Source organism: Rhinatrema bivittatum, chromosome 2, assembly GCF_901001135.1.
Source record: "Rhinatrema bivittatum chromosome 2, aRhiBiv1.1, whole genome shotgun sequence".
In the NCBI taxonomy this organism is placed as follows: domain Eukaryota; kingdom Metazoa; phylum Chordata; class Amphibia; order Gymnophiona; family Rhinatrematidae; genus Rhinatrema; species Rhinatrema bivittatum.
This window is the reverse complement of record NC_042616.1, coordinates 248,967,580-248,986,749: the sequence shown is the minus strand read 5'-3', so window position 1 is coordinate 248,986,749 and position 19,170 is coordinate 248,967,580. Positions and strand designations below refer to the sequence as shown.

The window sequence follows — 19,170 nt, the reverse complement described above, 5'->3', positions numbered from 1 at the left end:
CTGCCCGGGTGTCGAACTGTACTCCCAGGTATTCCAGTGACTGGGAAGGCTGTAGGCAGCTCTTGCCGAGGTTGATAACCCAGCCCAGGCTTTCCAGAAGGGCTATCACTCTGTCGGTGGTCCGAAGGCTCTCCTCTCGAGACTTTGCCCTGATCAGCCAGTCGTCTAGGTAGGGATGGACCAGAATTCCTTCCCGCCTGAGCGCCGCCGCTACCACTACTACTACCTTGGTGAATGTCCGTGGCGATGTCGCCAACCCAAAGGGCAGAGCCCGAAACTGGAAGTGGCGGCCTAGAACCTTGAAGCGTGGTAGCGCTGATGATCCGGATGGATCGGGATATGCAGGTATGCCTCCGACAGGTCTAATGCCGTGAGGAATTCCCCTGGCTGTACTGCGGCCTTGACGGAGCGTAGAGTTTCCATGCGAAACCTCGGGACCCGTAAGTATCGATTGACAGACTTGAGGTCCAGGACAGGCCGAAAGGTACCCCCTTTCTTGGGTACCATGAAATAGATGGAATAATGGCCAGAATTCACTTCCCAGGCAGGTACTGGGAAGATGGCTTCCAAGGACAGGAGCCTTGCCAGGGTAGCTTCCAATGCTGCCTTCTTGTATATGGGACACGAAGATTCCACAAACTTGTCCGGAGGGAGATGATGAAAGTCCAGATAATATCCCTCCCGGATAACGGCGAGAACCCACTGGTCCGATGTAATCTCGACCCATCTGGGGTAGAAGAGGGTCAACCTGCCCCCTATGGCTCAGTCCCCCAGATGAATCGGCGGATTCTCATTGGGAGGCGCGGCCGGGACCCGAGCCCGGGCCCGCTCCCCTCTTGCGCTGCTTGGTCCGAAAGGACTGATTCCTGGCCGGAGGACGTGGTGCCTGGTAACGACCCCTGTAAGGAACGAAACGCTGGGAACTCCTGCCCCTGGAGGGCCTTGGAAAGGCGCGCTGGCCCCTTCGGAACCGATCTTCCGGCAATCTGGGCACTGGAGAGGCGCCCCATGCACTGGCCAGTTTATCAAGGTCGCTGCCAAATAGAAAACAGCCCTTGAAGGGCAATCTGGTGAGGCGGGTTTTAGAAGGCGCATCAGCCGACCATCTTCGGATCCAGAGCTGCCTCCTGGCGGCTACGGAGGATGAAATCCCCTTAGCTGTTGTCCGGACCAGGTCAGATGCCGCATCCGTAAGGAACTAAAGAGCGGATTCCATGTCTGCCGCTGGAGCGTTGTTTCTAACCTGTGACAAACAGGCACGCGTCACCACCGTGCAGCAGGTGGCGATCCGTAAAGATAAAGCTGCCACCTCAAAGGCCTGACGCAGAATGGCGTCCAGTCGCCGATCATGCGGCTCCCTGAGGGCCGTCCCCCCTTCAACTGGAATGGTAGTGCGCTTGACCACAGCGCTAATCAAGGCGTCCACCTGAGGGCATGCCAGCAGATCCTGGATAGCCGGTGCCAATGGGTACATGCTCGTCAGAGGCCGACCCCCTTTGAAGGCAGCCGCTGGAGCCGCCCATTCCAAATCGATCAGTTGTTGCGCCGCCTGTAAGAATGGAAAATGGCGGGCCGTAGGACGAAGACCTTCCAGCAGGGGGTTCTGCGCAGAAGGTACCGAAGCACTGGGACCTGTAATATCCAATTCTGCCAGACACTGAGACACCAGGTCGGAGAGATCCTCCTTAGGGAAGAACCGCCTCATGGTTCGATATGGCTCAGTCCCTGGAGGGAGGTCTCCCTCGTCCGGGAGTTCGGACTCGTCCTGTGAGACCTCCTGGTCCGACTGATCTGGGCTATCCATCGGTGGGAAGTCCCGCTCGCGATAAGGTTGTGATGGACCAGGAACCGGATCCGCAGGAGCCGCTACCAGAGCAGCCGCCGCAGGCGCAGCCACCGCGGGAACAACAGGAACAGCAGGAACCGCAGGGCCTGGATGGGCAGCCGTTTGCATCTGTACAAAAGCATGAATTCCCTTAAAGAGATCCACCCAGGAAATGGAAGCAGCCTCTAATCGCCGGGGTACAAGCTCCCCCGGGATGCCTGATTGGTCGAGACTGCCCCCTAACTCCAGGGTAGCCCCTGGGGAACTGTCCACAAACCGTGGTTGAGACAGGTCCTGGCCCGAGGGTCGCACGGCCCCCTCACATTGGGCACACAGAGAATCCGGCTCATCCCTGCGCGTGGCCCTAAGGTGGCATGCTGAGCAGAGGCCAAGGGCTGCAATGCCTGAAGCAGGCGGCGCCGTCGCTGAAGACTCTGCAGCTTTCTGATCCATTGAACAACAGGCGCTCAAGAATAATATGCGGTAGCAATAGGCGCTCAATACAACAGGCGCTCAATAATAATAAGTGGCAGCAATAGGCGCGTAATACAACAGGCAATAAGCGCTGAATGTGCCCTCAATAGGCTTTCAGCAATAAGCGACCAGCAATATGCTCGCAATAGGCATTCAATAAGCATTCAGTAATAAGCGGTCAGCAATATGCTCTTAATAGGCATTCAATAAGCTTTCAGTAATAAGCGGCCAGCAATATGCTCTCAATAGGCATTCAATAAGCTTTCAGTAATAATCGGTCAGCAATATGCTCTCAATAGGCATTCAATAAGCTTTCAGTAATAAGCGGTCAGCAATATGCTCTCAATAGGCATTCAATAAGCTTTCAGTAATAAGCGGTCAGCAATATGCTCTCAATAGGCATTCAAGAAGCTTTCAGCAATAAGTGGTCAGCAATATGCTCTCAATAGGCATTCAATAAGCTGTCAGTAATAAGCGGCCAGCAATATGCTCTCAATAGGCATTCAATAAGCATTCAGTAATAAGCGGCTAGCAATATGCTCTCAATAAGCATTCAATAAGCTTTCAGTAATAAGCGGTCAGCAATATGCTCTCAATAGGCATTCAATAAGCTTTCAGTAATAAGCGGTCAGCAATATGCTCGCAATAGGCATTCAATAAGCATTCAGTAATAAGCGGGCAGCAATATGCTCGCAATAGGCATTCAATAAGCTTTCAGTAATAAGCGGTCAGCCATATGCACTCAATAGGCATTCAATAAGCTTTCAGTAAGGAGGAAGAAAGCCGCGCCTATTACGGGCGCGGAGTACCTGAGCAAGGCCCAACCAGGGCGTCCTCCACGGCGTGCCACGCCGCCGATCCTCTGCGCTTCGGAGACCCGTAGGAAGAGACGTACTCCTTACCAGCTTCGGCGCTTCCTGGCTGGAACACAGGCGGTCTCCGGCTGCGGGGGAAGGGAGCACCTCGCCACCACAATTGAGGGAATGCACCTGCTACCTCGTCCACGCCGGGACCGAGGGCCTCGTATACCTCACGCGGACTGCGTCACTGCCGTGCTTCGGCAGGACCGAGGACTTTCCCACCGGGGGAGCACAGCAATCACCCCGGGAGCTCGCTGCGGGAGGAACCCTTGGGTATCTACCGCAGGAGCGCGGGGCTCTAAGTCGAATAGACAGCAAAACGAAGTAGAATCTAGAATGATAAGAAAAGAGAAAAATTAAAGTAGTCTTGGAAAGCACGCTCAACTAGCGTGCAGGCACTCCAAACTGCTTTGGAGACGGAAATTACTGAATAGCTACGCTTCCTGTGGGGATATATACGCCCCCGTGCTGACGTCAGATCCGTCTCCAACTGCTAGCACGCGGATACTATCCCATTTGTTCTGAGTCCATCTGGCTACACGCCAGGAAATATACATTGTTTCATTTGAGTAATTAATAGAAAGCATATAGAAACTTAGAGAACCTCTCTATAAACTACATTAACAGTATATTAGAAGTTTCCCATTGCCAGTGGCAACTGAAGAGGCCTGCAGGATGGCCACTGTGGATCCCATCTCGCCGGAACCAAAGGAGGAGAGGGCTGCCAAGGGACCTTATCCTGCAACAACTAAAGGAGAGGGCTGCCGCAGACCCCACCCTGCATTGGATGAAAAAAGGGTCTGGCAGTGATTGAAGAGGCACTGTGAGTGTACGTGTGAGCAGGCGCCTTTGTGGGTGTACATATGTACAGTATGTGGGAGAATGCTTTGTGGTCCGATGAGATCACATTGGAATATTTTGGTCTCCATGCTATGTGTGGCATAAAACAAATCACAGCATGTGTATTTGTGTGAGCCTAACAGAGAGGGCTTTGCAGACAGAGCATGTGTTATTTGAACAGTGCAGCTTCCACTGTTGCAGGCGCTACCTGGTGAACACACACAGACACGAAAGTGTGACTGACTGACCAACATAAACCTTTTCATCAAACTTCAGGACACTTAGATACTGAAGCTCGTCTGCATTTATCTGACTGCTGTTAGGAATTGGCTTTCATTCAATATACTTGCTCTGAACATGGATAAAACTAACTTCATTTTAATTCTTTCAATTTCATCTAGAGGTTCTGCATATTGATATGGCGTTTCCTCTACTCCCTTGCATTAAAGGTTTAGGCGTCTGGATTGATTCTAATTTGTCATTTTGGATGCATATTAAAGCTGTAATTTGTACTAGCTTTTACAAATTATGGGTTTTTCGTAGGATGAGACAACTTCTAGACATATCAATTTTCGCATTCTTGTTCAAGCTTCAATCTTGCCCTTAATAAATTTTCTATCTTGGTTTACCTTCTACTGTCACATGACCTTTACAACTGCTGGAAAAACTCTGCAGCACATCTTATTTCTGTGAATAAGAGGAAGCACCTTACCCCAATTCTTATTGACCTTCACTGGCTCCTAGTACAGCAACGAGTTCAATATAAAATTACCACCATGGTTTTTAAATTGTTGCATTTTGAAATGGTACCTTGGGCTAATGCTATTTCGCGGGTATATCAGCCCAGTTACAATTTGAAATCTGCAACTAAAAGGTTTATTTATTTATTTTAAGATGTTCCCTCCATGAAACAAGCTTGTTTAGTGTCAACACATGAATCCTCTTTTTCTGTAGCAGCACCACTGGTTTTGGAAAACCTTGCCTCAAGCTTTGGGTCTAGAAGAGAATTTCAAAACATATAAAACAGCTCTTAAGACATACCTTATTTTTAATCTGCACATGTCATTTTATTTCCTAGTTTTAAGCCGCTCATTTTTATCTAATTTTATTGGTATATTTTGTATATATTTATTGATTTTATGATTTGATAATTATGTTTTCGTGTTATTTTTTTTATGTTTTATTGGCTATGTAAGTCATTATAAATTGCTTAGAACCTTATGGTGTAATTTATTAATAAATCCCAATAAAGATAAAGATATATATATAGATTTCAACTGGACATTTTTGATAACTTGATCATTCCAATATTTTATTTATTACTCAAATTCCTGCTGAATTTTACATTTACATACAAAACTATTATGGTGGACTTCAGAATTTCATTTTACCATTGGACTGAGGGGATAATTTTCAAAATGATTTCTAAACATAAACTCTGGTTTTATGCATGCAAATGACCTTTTGGAAATTGCCTGGTAGAGGCTATGTGCATAATGTAATTGCATTCATGTGTATTTTTCCACACACCTCAAAGAAGCATTTGGGAGGAGGGATAAGGACAGAGTTTGTGTGTATACACTTTTGATGGAGTTAGGTTCTAAATCTCAAATAAACCATTTAAGACAAATTGACCAAACCTACTGTACCATCAGAAGTCCCAATCCAAACAATGGTGATATATAAAAGTGAGGACTTAACTCCAAGTCACAGCCTTGCAAATTTCTTCTATGGAGGATGATCTTAGGTGGGCCACTGATATAGCCACAGTTCTGATATGGCCCTCCAGAGTCCAGCTTAAGACCAGGAAATATCTTTAGGTCAGTGTAAGCTTCCTTTCAATCTAAGCAGCACATCCAGTTCCCTTTTTTGTAGGAAAAGGATTAGAATGACCAGGGAAATCATCTTAAACCTTCCTTTCACTATAAATTTACTCAAGGCCCTTTGGTCTAGGATGGGACAGAATCCTTCAGTCTTCTTTGTAATCAGGATGTATTTGGAATAAAATTCCTACCCTGTTTCCCCTGGTGGAAAGGTCTCAACCACTCTATCCTCTAAGAGAGAGGAAAGCTCCTTGGATAGTAATTCCTGAAGTTAAGAGGCAGGCGAAAAGACTCTCAGGAGCAATCTTGTTGCATCTTAAATAAAGTCTATATCCATTCCCAAATCTGCTGAGAACCCAGCTGTCCAAGGTTACTCTGGACCACGAGTTAATATAAACGTCAGCACTCCTACCACAGGTAGGTTCTCTAGAATGAACATTAACTATGTTCTCTTGGATCTAGTCAAAATGCTGGCCTAGATTTTAAATGAGGACGGGCTTGTGGCTTAGGTTTCCTCTCTAGTATGAGAACAAGACCCCTATTGTTGACAGGGATGAGTGGGCAGAGGATAATGCTTCCTTGTCAGCCTATTTGGAAACTTCTTAAATGATGTGCAGAGTGGGTCTGAAGCATGGCAGAGTGATCCTTTATTTGATCCACCATTTCCTTGATCTTATTTCCAAAGAGATTTCCTTCATTGAAGGGCATATCAAGCAGCCTACCCTGCATATCCTGACAGAGATCTGAAGCTTGCATCCATAAGTTTGTGTGCACCAATTCCAATGGCAGAAGCTCTTAATGAGGTTTGAAATCTTAAATTAATCTGACCTGTTTCTGCACTCCTGTTTCTTATCCACTAATGGCACCAGCTCATCAAGCTTCTCCTGAGGGAGATCACTTGACAGGGCCTTCACCTTTTGCAGAATGTCTTGCATGTATTGGCCCATTAAGAGTGTTAGGACACTATATAGGAAGTAAGCATAGTGTTCTGATAAACACTTCTTCAAACTAAGGCAAGGATTCATGTAGGGCTGGTGGAAGCATTAGGCGGATTAGGCGACTAACTATGGCGCCGGAAATTCAGGAGTGATGTTGCGATATTAGCGGTAACAACTGGCTGGGCTCCTTGATGTTGTTTCGGTGCCAAGTGGCTGGGGAGAAAGAAACTTCTGCCTAGGGCGCCACAGACCCTTGCACCAGCCCTGGGTTCATGGCTCATGCCCAGAGAATATAGAGTCCTTGTCCTTTTGATCTTCTTGAGAGCAGATTCTATTACAGACTGGTAATACAGTTGTTTTTCCAAATCCAGGAACCTTCTGGACAGAATACATTGTGACCACCTTTCTACTGACTGGAGGTATGGGAGATTTCCCACATTTTCCTGCCACATCATCCTTAGGAGGATTCAGAAACCAGAATATGTCCATCTATGCCCTGTGCTTAATATCCTTTTCCAATGCATAAGAATCACATTATGCCAGAAACCTACTGACTGCCACACATACCTAGATACCTCCAGCTTCCACCCATTTGTAATGGGTCCATTGTGTATAGCCAAGCCCTACGGTACAATCTCATTTGTTCTAACCCCTGGCAGAGGTACTCCCATCTAGAGAAATTACAACAGACATTTATGGATTTACAGTACCCACCCAATGAGGTAAGAAAACAGATCAACAGAGCCAGAACACTCTGCTACATAATCATCTCAAAAAAGAAAACAGAACACCTCTGGTTGTTACCTATAGCTCCTAGTTAAAACCACTGAAACATACATAATTAAATGTTATTTAACTTATTCAAAGTTTATTCGGTGTTTCATGTTCTATGTAACGCTCTCATGCGAGTTTATTGTTTCACTGTAAACCGGTTTGATTCGTATCCCATGCAAGAAGATCGGTATATAAAAGTTAAAAATAAATAAATAAATACCATCTACAATCTACAACTCATCCTAGATAATGATGCCACCCTCTCACAGGCCATGGGTGGCAAGCCTATCCTGGCCTATTGACAGCCCCCTCAACCTCAAACAGATATTCACCAGCAACCACAAATTGTACAACAATGACACCAACTCAGGAACCAGACCCTGCCGGAAATCCAGATGCCAACTCTATACACTATTAACCCAAGCAATACCATCACAGGACCCAACATCAACTATAACATCTGGGTCTCATTCACCTGTTCTTCTTTCAATGCAATATATACCATCACCTGCCAGCAATGTTCCTCTGCTATCTACAAACAGGTCAATCCCTAAGAAAATGAATAAATGGAAATAAATCTGACATTAATCTGGCAAAATAAATATGGCAAAATAAATCTGGCAAAATTCAGAAACCAGTAGGAGAACATTTCAACCTTCCAGTATATTCTCTATCTGACCATAAAGTTGCCATACTCCTAAAAAGGAACACTCCAGCAAGAAACTGCTGATTTGGAACTCATCAAAAAACCTAACAGCATCACCCTAAGCCTGGACAGAGATAATGGCTTCTTGGCACATTACAACTCTCTATCGGGCCGATTCAGTAAAGTGCGCTTTGGTGGAGCGCACCATTAGCCCGGGTTTGGACACTCGTTTTCGACGCGCTAGCTTTACCCCTTATACAGTAAGGGGTAATAGCGCATCGAAAACGCGTGGCCAACCCCCCCGAAACTAATAGCGCCTGCAACATGCAAATGAATGTTGATGGCCTATTAGTCATTCCTGTGCGATAACAGAAAGCAAAATGTGCAGCGAAGCCACACATTTTACTTTCAGAAATTAAAGCCTGCCCAAAGGCAGGTGCTAATTTCGGCCAGCACCGGGAAGTGTACAGAAAAGCAGAAAAAACTGCTTTTCTGTACGCCCTCTGACTTAATATCACAGCGATATTAAGTCGGAGGCCCCAAAAATTAAAAATGAAAAAAAAATAAAAAAATTAAAATGTGCCCGCGGGTTGGAAGACGGACGCTCAATTATGCCGGCGTCCGTTTTCCGAACCCGTAGCTGTCAGCGGGCTCGAGAACAGTCGCTGGAAAAATTGCGAGTCGGCTGTCAAACCCGCTGACAGCCGCTGCTTCTGTCAAAAAGGAGGCACTAGGGACGCGCTAGTGACCTTAGCGCCTCCTTTTTTTACCGCGGGCCCTCATTTACATATTTTTTTTTCTGTATCACGCGCCCAGGAGAGTGGCCTGGGCACGTGCTGGGAGAGCGGGCGCTTAGCCGGCTCTCCTGCGGATTTTTCTGCTTCGGCCCGTATGTTCTCAGATCATTCTGTCTTTTCACACTTACCTCAGTTATCAGTAGGCTGGACTATAATACTATTAACACTGTTTCCACACCCTGCCTGCCTAAGTCAGTGCCTTCATTTTGTTCTATATCCTCCCCTTTCCCCGATCCCCATATATTTCATGCACCTCCTGTACTACACTTAATGCATTTCATGAAATGGATTCTGTTCTTGAAAGCTCATGCTTCCATAAATTGGTTAGTCTATATAGTCATTTTTGAATTAAAATGTAAATCAGTCTTTGCATAGATAGCTTTTCAGAAATGACCACCATGTGTCTCAGATCTAGTTACCAAACTGCAGTTCATGTCTGAAATAACTGTTATGACATTTGGTCAAAGGTTAAACTTATCAAGTTACAAATATGGATGATGTGATTACATTTAAAAGCAATTGAAACCAGCTACAATCATATTTGCTACACTGCATTTTTGCTCTGGTGAAAGTGCCACCCTGCTACTGAAAGCATAACAGATTAAAATCTGATCTTGTTTGAAGTGTAATTTGCACAGCCTGAATTGTTTTAAAAATAAATGTTTCATTCATAACTATCCAACAGATGTTGATCTTGTGATTTTTATATAGCACTTACCAGTATTTTGACAATTGCACCGATGTTCAACACAAGAAATACGTCTTGCAGCAAAGGACGATTGAGCAAGGAAAGCAGCAGGGTCCTCTGCACTTCAGGATCATAGTGAATGCCAGGTGGAACCCTTCTGTAGTAGTTTGTAAATATTTGTACTAAAGATAATTATAACATATTCAGAAATCTATATATTTCACCATATTGTTCGCTTAATATTGCATGCCAACCCTCTGTGCTGCTTGCCCAAAATTATTTCTTTACATCTGTAATGCATTATCTGAGGAAAAAAAAGTCTATATACCATCAGAGAACTCATGTTTGCATCTTATCAACATATACTGCATTCTGAATAAAAACTCAGTAATATATATGCATACATAGTTCAGAAGGGAGAAATTCTGAACAGCCTGCGTACTCTGGAGCTAATTTGGAAAGGAAAACTACTAAGGTAGCTTCTCTTTGAACATTAGCTAGGGTAAAGTATGAGCATTAAAAGTGACAGCATACTTTGCACCTATTTGTGCGGTTGGCCAAAGAGGAGTAAAATAATGCGCATATGAGAATTTCATGATTATCCTTTCCCAATCTAAACACACCCTCACCCCTCCTCCTGGAAATGCTCCCTTTTTAACCCAGTTAAAAGTATGAGCTCTATGGGATCCCACACATACATTTAACTGCTCTGAGAGCCATTTTCAGCCAGGCTAATATACATATACAGACACGTGTATCAAGAGAAAAATTCCTAAGTCAGGCACTATTCATACTATTTACACAGTTATGATCCGCCTCCTTTTAACAAGAACTGCACTGCTCCTTCCATTGTACAGTGCAGTATTTGAGGCAGCGTAGAGATAAAAGGCATGAAATAAATGGTCTCCCTCTGATGATCTTGTTATGAAAACCAGAAGACCAAATCCAAGCCCACTAATTGACTATAGGAAGTTTACATTTTCTTTTTCTAAATGCAACTTTTATTCATGGTATCACTGGCTTATGCCAAATTCAAAGCAGTTCACTTCAGGGTTCACATAAACAGCAGGCACTGAGCAGCAGATGTGACTGTTAAATTAATTAGGTACTAGTAACAGGGAAGATGGGTTCTAGGTTTCAATTACCAGGTAAACAAGAATGGCTAATACCTTTTAAATATGGGAAACTGTCTTCCACGATCACTGATTTATCAGTGGAATTTTGCCACCAGCACAGAATGGGAGGAAGCCTGTGGTAAATCAGGCCCTTTAATACTTCAATATCGATTGAAACAGCAACACAACTATATCCTTTCTCACGCCACAAACATTCAGAGCAATACTACCCCCCTGGAAAAACACTTATATCCAAACCATGCATGAGCTGTGTGCTATACTTCGATGTCCTTAGATTATTCTGGATCATTTTAAATCAACTAATGATAGACAAGCTGGATCTGATTGGATCCAAAGCCCCAATGAGCTTGGAGAGGCTCTAAAATGAGTCACAGTCCAATTCAACCCAAGGTGGCTCAGGTTGAACTTTGACTTCCATGATCTGGCTTGATAAAATGGGAATCAATTGTGACTTGGCTCACTCAGAGCCCGATGTAATAAGTCATGAATAAAAAATATGAGCTGGGAGATCACGTGATGCCTTGACATGCTCCGGCATGGGTATCCCTCGCTGCGGGCCCCCTGCTGCTCATCCGCCCTCATCTGCTGTGTTTACGGCTGAAATTCGCCTCCTCCTCGCGGGGAGATTACAGCTGACAAGAGTTGGAGCATTTTGAGTGGGCTCATGGCGACCCGACTCACGAAAAAGAACGGGAGAGGCCTAAACCGGTGGACCCGATGCAGGGAGAGGAGGCGGGGCCACCCGATCCGATGCCGACTGGAACGCTGGCTGAAATTAAAGCAGCGATTCAAGCCACCCTGAAGCCAGAACTTACCACCATCTCCAACAAGCTTATGGAGCTGACTGCTGCAATCACGGGGTTTGAGCAGCATTTCACTGATATTGAGAACAGAGAGTCTCTGACCTTCAAGATGGCCACCGTGACTCGAAGGCAGACGTACAACAGCTGAAAGCTAAGCTGGTTAAGCAAGAAGAGAGGCTTGAAGACCTGGAAAACAGGTCCAGGCGCTCCAACATACGGCTGGTAGGTCTGCCCGAGTCCCTGACAGAGAGAGACTTTGCCCAGACACTGGAAAACTGGCTCACCCACAAGCTGGCCCTCACGCTGCAGTCAGGGCCGCTCCATATTGAAAGAGCGCACAGATTGGGGCCACGAAAGGACAATTTATCTAGACCCAGGGTGGTCATAGCTAAACTCCTTAATTACGCCCACAAAGGATACATTTTGCAGGCATTGTGGGCGGGGAAAGAGCTTCAGTACGAGAACCAGAGGATCTTGGTGTTCCCGGCCCGCATCCGTGTGACAACAGAGCATGGCCCAACAATTTCTAAGTACCCAGGAGGTTAGTGGCAAGAAAGTGAGATCACAGACACTGCCTGCAGCACCCCCCTGAGGAGCAGCACTTGGTCCGGAAGCCTTATGCCAGTTAAAGGTTATATCGTTTATAAACGCTGCTCCACTTTCACTGGAGCTACCAACGAGCAGCTGATGAAGCCTCACAGCATTCTGTCATTGTTTCCACAGAAGGCTAAGTTACACCCCTGCAATGGACTGCTATCAGTAGTTACTGACACCGGGAACCACTGCTAACTTTCTAATTCTGCAGGCATATTTCAGGATCCTAATGTAGTATCTCCGTTGCTAAACAGGTTTATGGTTCAAAGTTAAGCAATGAAGCATTGTGTTCGGGGGGGGGGGGGGGGGGGGGGGGGAGTCGGGAGGAGACGTCCACGTCTATGATCTCCTGTTAGCTGATAGCTAAGTGGGTATTAAGGAGGGGAAAGAAAACAGGGTGGGGCGGGTCAGTTTGGTATAGATTAAGACACCACTGTAAATCTAGATCATTCAGATCGTTTGTAGAGATCCTTAGGCAAAGATATGACTTCGGCTATAAGTGTGGAAGTCTTAGCTGGGACGGCCTCCATACTTCCTAAATTGATGAAAATTTTTCAGTATGGGCTTACTCCTAGAAAAATGGCTAAGAGTGGATATCGAGTGATTACCTGGAACTTAAGTGGCATAAATTCCCCAATTAAGCGAACTAAAATCCTCACTTCGTTAAAAAAGCAATCTGCAGATTATATATAATCTGCAGGAGATGCATCTGAATGATCAAGAGCATTTGAAATTGTGTCAGCGATGGGTTGGCAAGGTGTATTTTGCTTCTGCTACTACCCATTCCGCCGGGGTTGCAATCCTTCTCAATAAGCGACTGCCCCTACAGGTGACTAAAGAAATAAAAGACCCTAAGGGGAGGTATATTATTTTAGTCCCAATATACAAAGGTGTTACAACCGTGTATTGCAATGTCTATGCCCCGAATAGTCCAGATCTAGCCTTCTTCAGGGCCATCTACACACAACTCCTCCCATACTTGGACCACACCATAATCCTGGGGGGCGACTTAAATGCCTTGAGAGACCCAAAGTTGGATAAACAATCGGCAAGCTATGCTCGTCCTCCCCTTGATAATGGGATCCTTTTTCTGGAGTGCATGCTTCACCTGATGCCTGGCGCACATTACATACCATGGAGCGGGAATACACACACAAATCCAGGACCCATGACTCCCAGACCCGGCTGGATAATATTTAAATTAATACTCATCACTTCCCTAAGCTTCGGGAGACTGGAATAGACATGATCCACATCTCAGATCATGCCCCAGTCTGGGCTGAATTTGCCACTTCTTTAGCCCCACCAACTCAGTTTATGTGGCGCTATCCATACTATTTAGTTGATGATGCCAATTTTTAATCCTACTTGAGAGATAAGTGAACTGAATATCAGGAATATAATCGGAGCCATATTGAGGACCCTATTCTTTCCTGGTACACGGCAAAGGCGGTCCTATGAGGAGAGATTATTGCCTATGTAGCTAAAAGGCGGAAATTATTGGATAGGAATCTACTTCGCCTGACTGCAATATTGAACCAGGCAAAGAGGGTCCTAGCGGGCTCGAACACTTGTACAAACAAGGAAGCCTTCTTCATTTTATAGGGTGAGGTGAACTCCTTGCTTCATCAAAAGGCCAAAAAAGGTCTCCTTTATTATCAATATAAACTCTGTCAATATGATAATAAACCAGGCAAGTTGCTCTCCAATTTAATCAGAGTTCAGAGGGCACCCCGCCATGTACTGGCAATGCGCTCCCCTTCAGGGCAGATGGTAACGGAAACCCCAGAAATACTGTAGTTATTCCGAGCTTACTATCAGGGCCTATATACAGTTGGGAGTTCAGACATCCTTGCTAGCGAGAACTTCTCAGCCCAATTAGATCCCCTGCGCTTGTCCTTAGATCAGCAAGCATGGTTGAGTAGTCCTATAACAGAGGAGGAGGAGGTACGGGTAACTATCTGAACTATGAAGCAATAAGGCTCCCAGCCTGGATGGATACATAGCGGAATTCTACAAAAGCCTCAGTGATAATCTGACCCCTCCCTTGACCCGAGCCTAAAATGCCTTGGGTTCAGGTAGGACATTTTCCTAATCATGCCAACGTGGCCCATATCACACTCATTCCTAAGCCTGGGAAGGATCTGATGTTGGTATCATCATATAGGCCCATTTCACTTTTAAATGTAGACCAGAAATTGTTGGCAAAAATATTAGCCGACCGGTTAGCTTCCCTACTCCCACAATTAATACAGTGGGGGCAGGTAGGATTTGTAAAGAAACGCTATGGTCTCACTAGTATCAGGAAAATTCTCATGGCCATTGCCCTTTGTGGTCACATGGGGGAACCCCACATGGCAGTCAGCTTTGATGCTGAAAAAGCCTTTGACAGGGTGGAGTGGAATCATCTTTTTTCCGTACTACGTCAGGCGGGGATAATAGGGGTGGGGTTTTTTTTAGACGCTGTACATCTTCTATACTGTAACCCGGAGGCGATCATCCTGGCCAATGGCAATCAGTCCAAGCCCTTTGTAGTTCAGCGAGGCATGAGGCAGGGTTGCCCCTTGTCCCCTCTCCTATTTTTGCTCCAATTGGAACCCTTGCTGCGTGCTATTCAGCTCAATAAAATGCATAAAAGGACTGCACTTTCAACAGGAGACGTTTAAGTACATTACATTCGCAGACGATATTTTGTTTTTTTTAACGGACCCTCCCCGGTCAATATCGGCCCTTTTGCAAGTATTTGGAGACTTTGGGTCTTTCTCGGGCTTGAAATTAAACCCTGAAAAATCTGAAGCCTTGGGGTTCCCTGACACACTGAAGGATAGATGGGATGGCTCATTTCAATTGGCTTGGCGGACGGGAAAATTAAATATTTGAGGCTGTATATTCCTACGGATCTATCACATTTGATGATTATAATATCACTCCTCTGCTACATCAGACGCAGGATAAACTGAGAGCACGGGAACACCTGCCCCTGTCGCTTAATGGGAGAAATAATCTGTTTAAGATGGTCCTGCTCCCAAAATGGCTGTATATATCTTTCAGAATCTCCCCCTGCTTCTTAAGCATCGGGATTTAAATAGATGGAGACAGCGTTGCGACGCTTCCTCTGGCAAAACAAAAAGGCTCGTATCTCCCTCACTCAACTACAAGATGGGGAGGCTGGGGTTTGAGTGTCCCAGACTTAGGTATCTATAATCTGGCCTGAAATATGTGGATTACTAGAGAGTGGCTGGTGGGGGAATCTTATTTTGTTAATTTCCCTGCTGAAAATACGCTAGTGGAATCACTGGATCTTCGTTATGTGTTACAATGCACCAATGACAATTACTCTCCCCTACCGGGGCTCACGGTACTCGTGTCCCCTATTAGACGAATGTGGGCTAGAATTATGAAGGCCCTGTCCTTGCCACTTATATGTGCTTACTTACTGCCGCTCAGAGGTAACTCAGATTTTATTCCAGGGACACAGTCATTAGGTTTTAAAATTTGGAGGGCTAAGGGTGTGTTCCAGCTGGGACAGGTCCTAGATGCGACTGGCAATGTGCTGCCGCTTACAGATCTTGTTTCTCTGCATGGTCTAAGACAACCTCAACATTTCCCATACTATCAATTGCAGCACTATATAAAATCCCTGCCGGCAGTGTCCCTTCAACGGCAAGTCTTTACCACATTAGAGGCTTTGTTCTGGTTGGGCAAAGAACATCCACCATCACTTTCCTATTACTACAAGCAGTTGAAGGGTCGTACCCGATGTGACCCTCTCCCTTGGTTGGTTGAGAAATGGAATAGTGAGGGAACTTTTGAGCTCTCTGTTCCTATGTTAAAGGCTAGTTTTCATAAGATAGCGTCAACCTCGCCAAACATGTATTTCAGGGAAATGCAACATAAGTTCCTCTGGAGGGCGCACACGTCTACAGTAGTCTCCTTTCATTTTCACATTATAGCCTCTCCCCTCTGTGTGAAATGTAAACAGGAAGATGGGTCCCTTACTCATTTATTTTGGGCTTGCTTATCTATTAAAAGATTTTGGGCTAAAATTATCAGATACTTGAATGACTTGGTGAATGCTCATCTTCCACTCTCGTCAAAGTGGATATTGTTTGATGCCATCCCAAGCAGGCTGCTCCGGAACCCGGGGACTCGCCTCTTGGTCCGAAAGGCATGTTATGTGAGGAAGAAGTTAATTCTGTTGCATTGGCGGAGCCCGAACCCTCCTTATTGGGCATGGTGCAACCATTTCCATAAAATGATGTTAATGGACAAAATGGCGTCACGGACTACACCTAACCATAAACGGCGTTTTCTGAAGATGTGGAATCCGTACATTCAGTCACTTCCAACGAACTCCAGGAATCTATTCTTGAAGGACTCTAGCCGAGGACAGATATCCTGATTGATCTTACCAGGATTACAGTATCATTTTCTTAATACTTAAACATTAGGGATGTGAATCGTTTTTTGACGATTTAAAAAAATCGTCCGATATTTTTTAAATCGTCAAAAATCAGTACAGTGCGCAATACAATAGAAATTTTCACAATTTATCGTGAAAAATCATTACTCCCGTTAGTGTCCACTAACGGGAGTTATTTGGGGGGAGGGCGGGAAAACCGGCACACCAAAACCACCCCTAAACCCACCCTGACCCTATAAAACTAATTCCTTACCTTCCCCCACCCCCCCCGAACCACCCCAAAACTTTTTACGAGTACCTGGTGGTCCAGTGGGGGCGTGGGGACCGATCTCCCGCTCTTGGGCCATCGGCGCCATTTTGGCTGCCACTCAAAAATGGCACCAATGGCCCGATTAAAAAACAACCCACCCGACCCTTTAAAGATGACCCCTTAGCTTCTCTCACCCTCCCGATCCCCCCAAAACATTTTTAAATTACCTGGTGCTCTAGTGGTGGTCCCGGGAGCGATCTCCCGTTCTCGGGCTGTCGGCTGCCAATCATAAAAATGGCGCCGATGGCCCTTTGCCCTTACTATGTGACAGGGTATCCGTGGCATTGGCCGGCCCCTGTCACATGGTAGGAGCACTGGCTGGCCGGCGCCATCTTTAAAGATGGCGCCATTTTGACTGCCACTCAAAAATGGCGCTGATGGCCCGATTAAAAAAAAACCCACCCGACCCTTTAAAGATGACCCCTTAACTTCTCCCACACGCCTCCGCCATCGTAAAGATGGTGCCAGCCATCCAGCGCTCCTACCATGTGACAGGGGCCGGCCAATGCCACGGATACCCTGTCACATGGTAAGGGCAAAGGGCCATCGGCGCCATCTTTATGAGTGGCAGCCGACGGCCCGAGAACGGGAGATCGCTCCCGGAACCACCTCTAGAGCACCAGGTAATTTAAAAATGTTTTGGGGGGATCGGGAGGGTGGGAGAAGTTAAGGGGTCATCTTTAAAGGGTCGGGTGGGGTTTTTAATTTTAATCGAGCCATCGGCGCCATTTTTGAGTGGCAGTCAAAATGGCGCCGATGGCCCGAGAGCGGGAGATTGGTCCCCGCGCCCCCACTGGACCACCAGGTACTCGTAAAAAGTTTTGGGGGGGTGGGGGAAGGTAAGGGGTCAATTTTAAAGGGTCGGGCCTCACTAAAAAAAAATTAACGATGTGTTCACATCTCCAGCGATCAGATTTTTTTCTCCCTCCAGCCAAACCCGATTGTTAAGACGATCGGGCACACGATTCACATCTCTATTAAACATTGCATTTAACCCAGAACTGGGAAGAGGGGGAGTACCGGGGGATCAAAACTGAGAAGATAACTGCACATCTAATGCTGTGGCATATTCGTACACTGGGGTACCCCAGCAAACTGTTTCTATGTCAAAGTTGTTTAACTCATTGTACCTTTATTTGTTCTTAATAAAAAATGTTGAACAAAAAAAAAATATGAGCTGAACTTCAGTATTCATTCTTTATTCAGGCACTAAAAAGAATTAACTCCTGATGCAGTAAGCTAATGGTATGCTAATGCATTGGGAGTTAGAAAAAAAAAGCATGCCAACATAAAAATGTACACACAAAATATGCTAAACACGCATAAATGTTTTATGATCAGGTAACATGATTTGTACACAATCTATGCACATAAATCCAGAGTTTAGAAGCCCCACACCATGAACTCCAGGTTCATCCTCATAGACTAACACTAGCTCCAGAAAATTTACTCCACCTCTGACCAGAAGTTATGTTTCCAGCATTAAGAAAACACAAGTTAAGCCTATGCACTTCTCTGAGGTAAGAATTAAGATAATTCCTTAATTAACATGGAATTTGCATGGAGAAGTGCTAATTTGTGTATAAATTTTTTTTCAAGTTTCAGCACACATTTTTGGTGTGCTTAACTCCTGGTTACACTGGGAGTGAAGTATTCACAAAAACATTCAACAAGCAAGCACACTGGCCTAGTCAAAAAATCACAAGCAAACTGCTGTAACAAGGGTGGCCCTGCACTGGATACTTGCCTGGCAGACTACAACGTGAAACTGCAGTACAAAGTCATAGTTCAACTGGGGACATTTTATATTATTACAACTCCTGTCTCTTCTCTACACTATCACTAGGTAAATTAAACAATCTCAGTTAAATGGACTTGAAAATGGGAGTATGCATGCTTAAAATAATTCAGAGTCCAGTCCAGCAAATCCAGATTACTCTTAAAACTATATTAAAAAAAATCCAAGTTAGGATAAGCCTATATATAGAAGCTTTGATTATTAGAACAGTACTTATATGGCACCACAATACAGCAGCAGGTTGCTAATATGCTCATGAATGATGAAGAAAGAAAAGCCCTGCACTGCATGAGAGGGCACTGAAGGGTCTAGTTGCAAAAGCCGCTTTCTTACCAGCCCCTGAGCAGCTGGGAATCTCTCCTTCAGTCCCCACCCCACAAATCTTCCTGATCCATTCCAAGAAGAAATACAGCATTGATAACTGAAAATAGCACTTGTGAG

General features: G+C 45.4%; 1 protein-coding gene across 3 annotated transcripts in view; it reads right to left on the bottom strand.

Moving 5' to 3' along the window:
- TOPAZ1 (testis and ovary specific PAZ domain containing 1) overlaps positions 1-19,170 on the bottom strand; it is a 379,149-nt gene that overhangs the window by 164,213 nt on the left and 195,766 nt on the right. For all 3 annotated transcript variants that reach the window (XM_029589384.1, XM_029589385.1, XM_029589387.1), the window contains one exon: positions 9,696-9,847. In XM_029589384.1, coding sequence (XP_029445244.1) covers positions 9,696-9,847 — 152 coding nt within the window. The remainder of the gene's footprint in view (positions 1-9,695; positions 9,848-19,170) is intronic.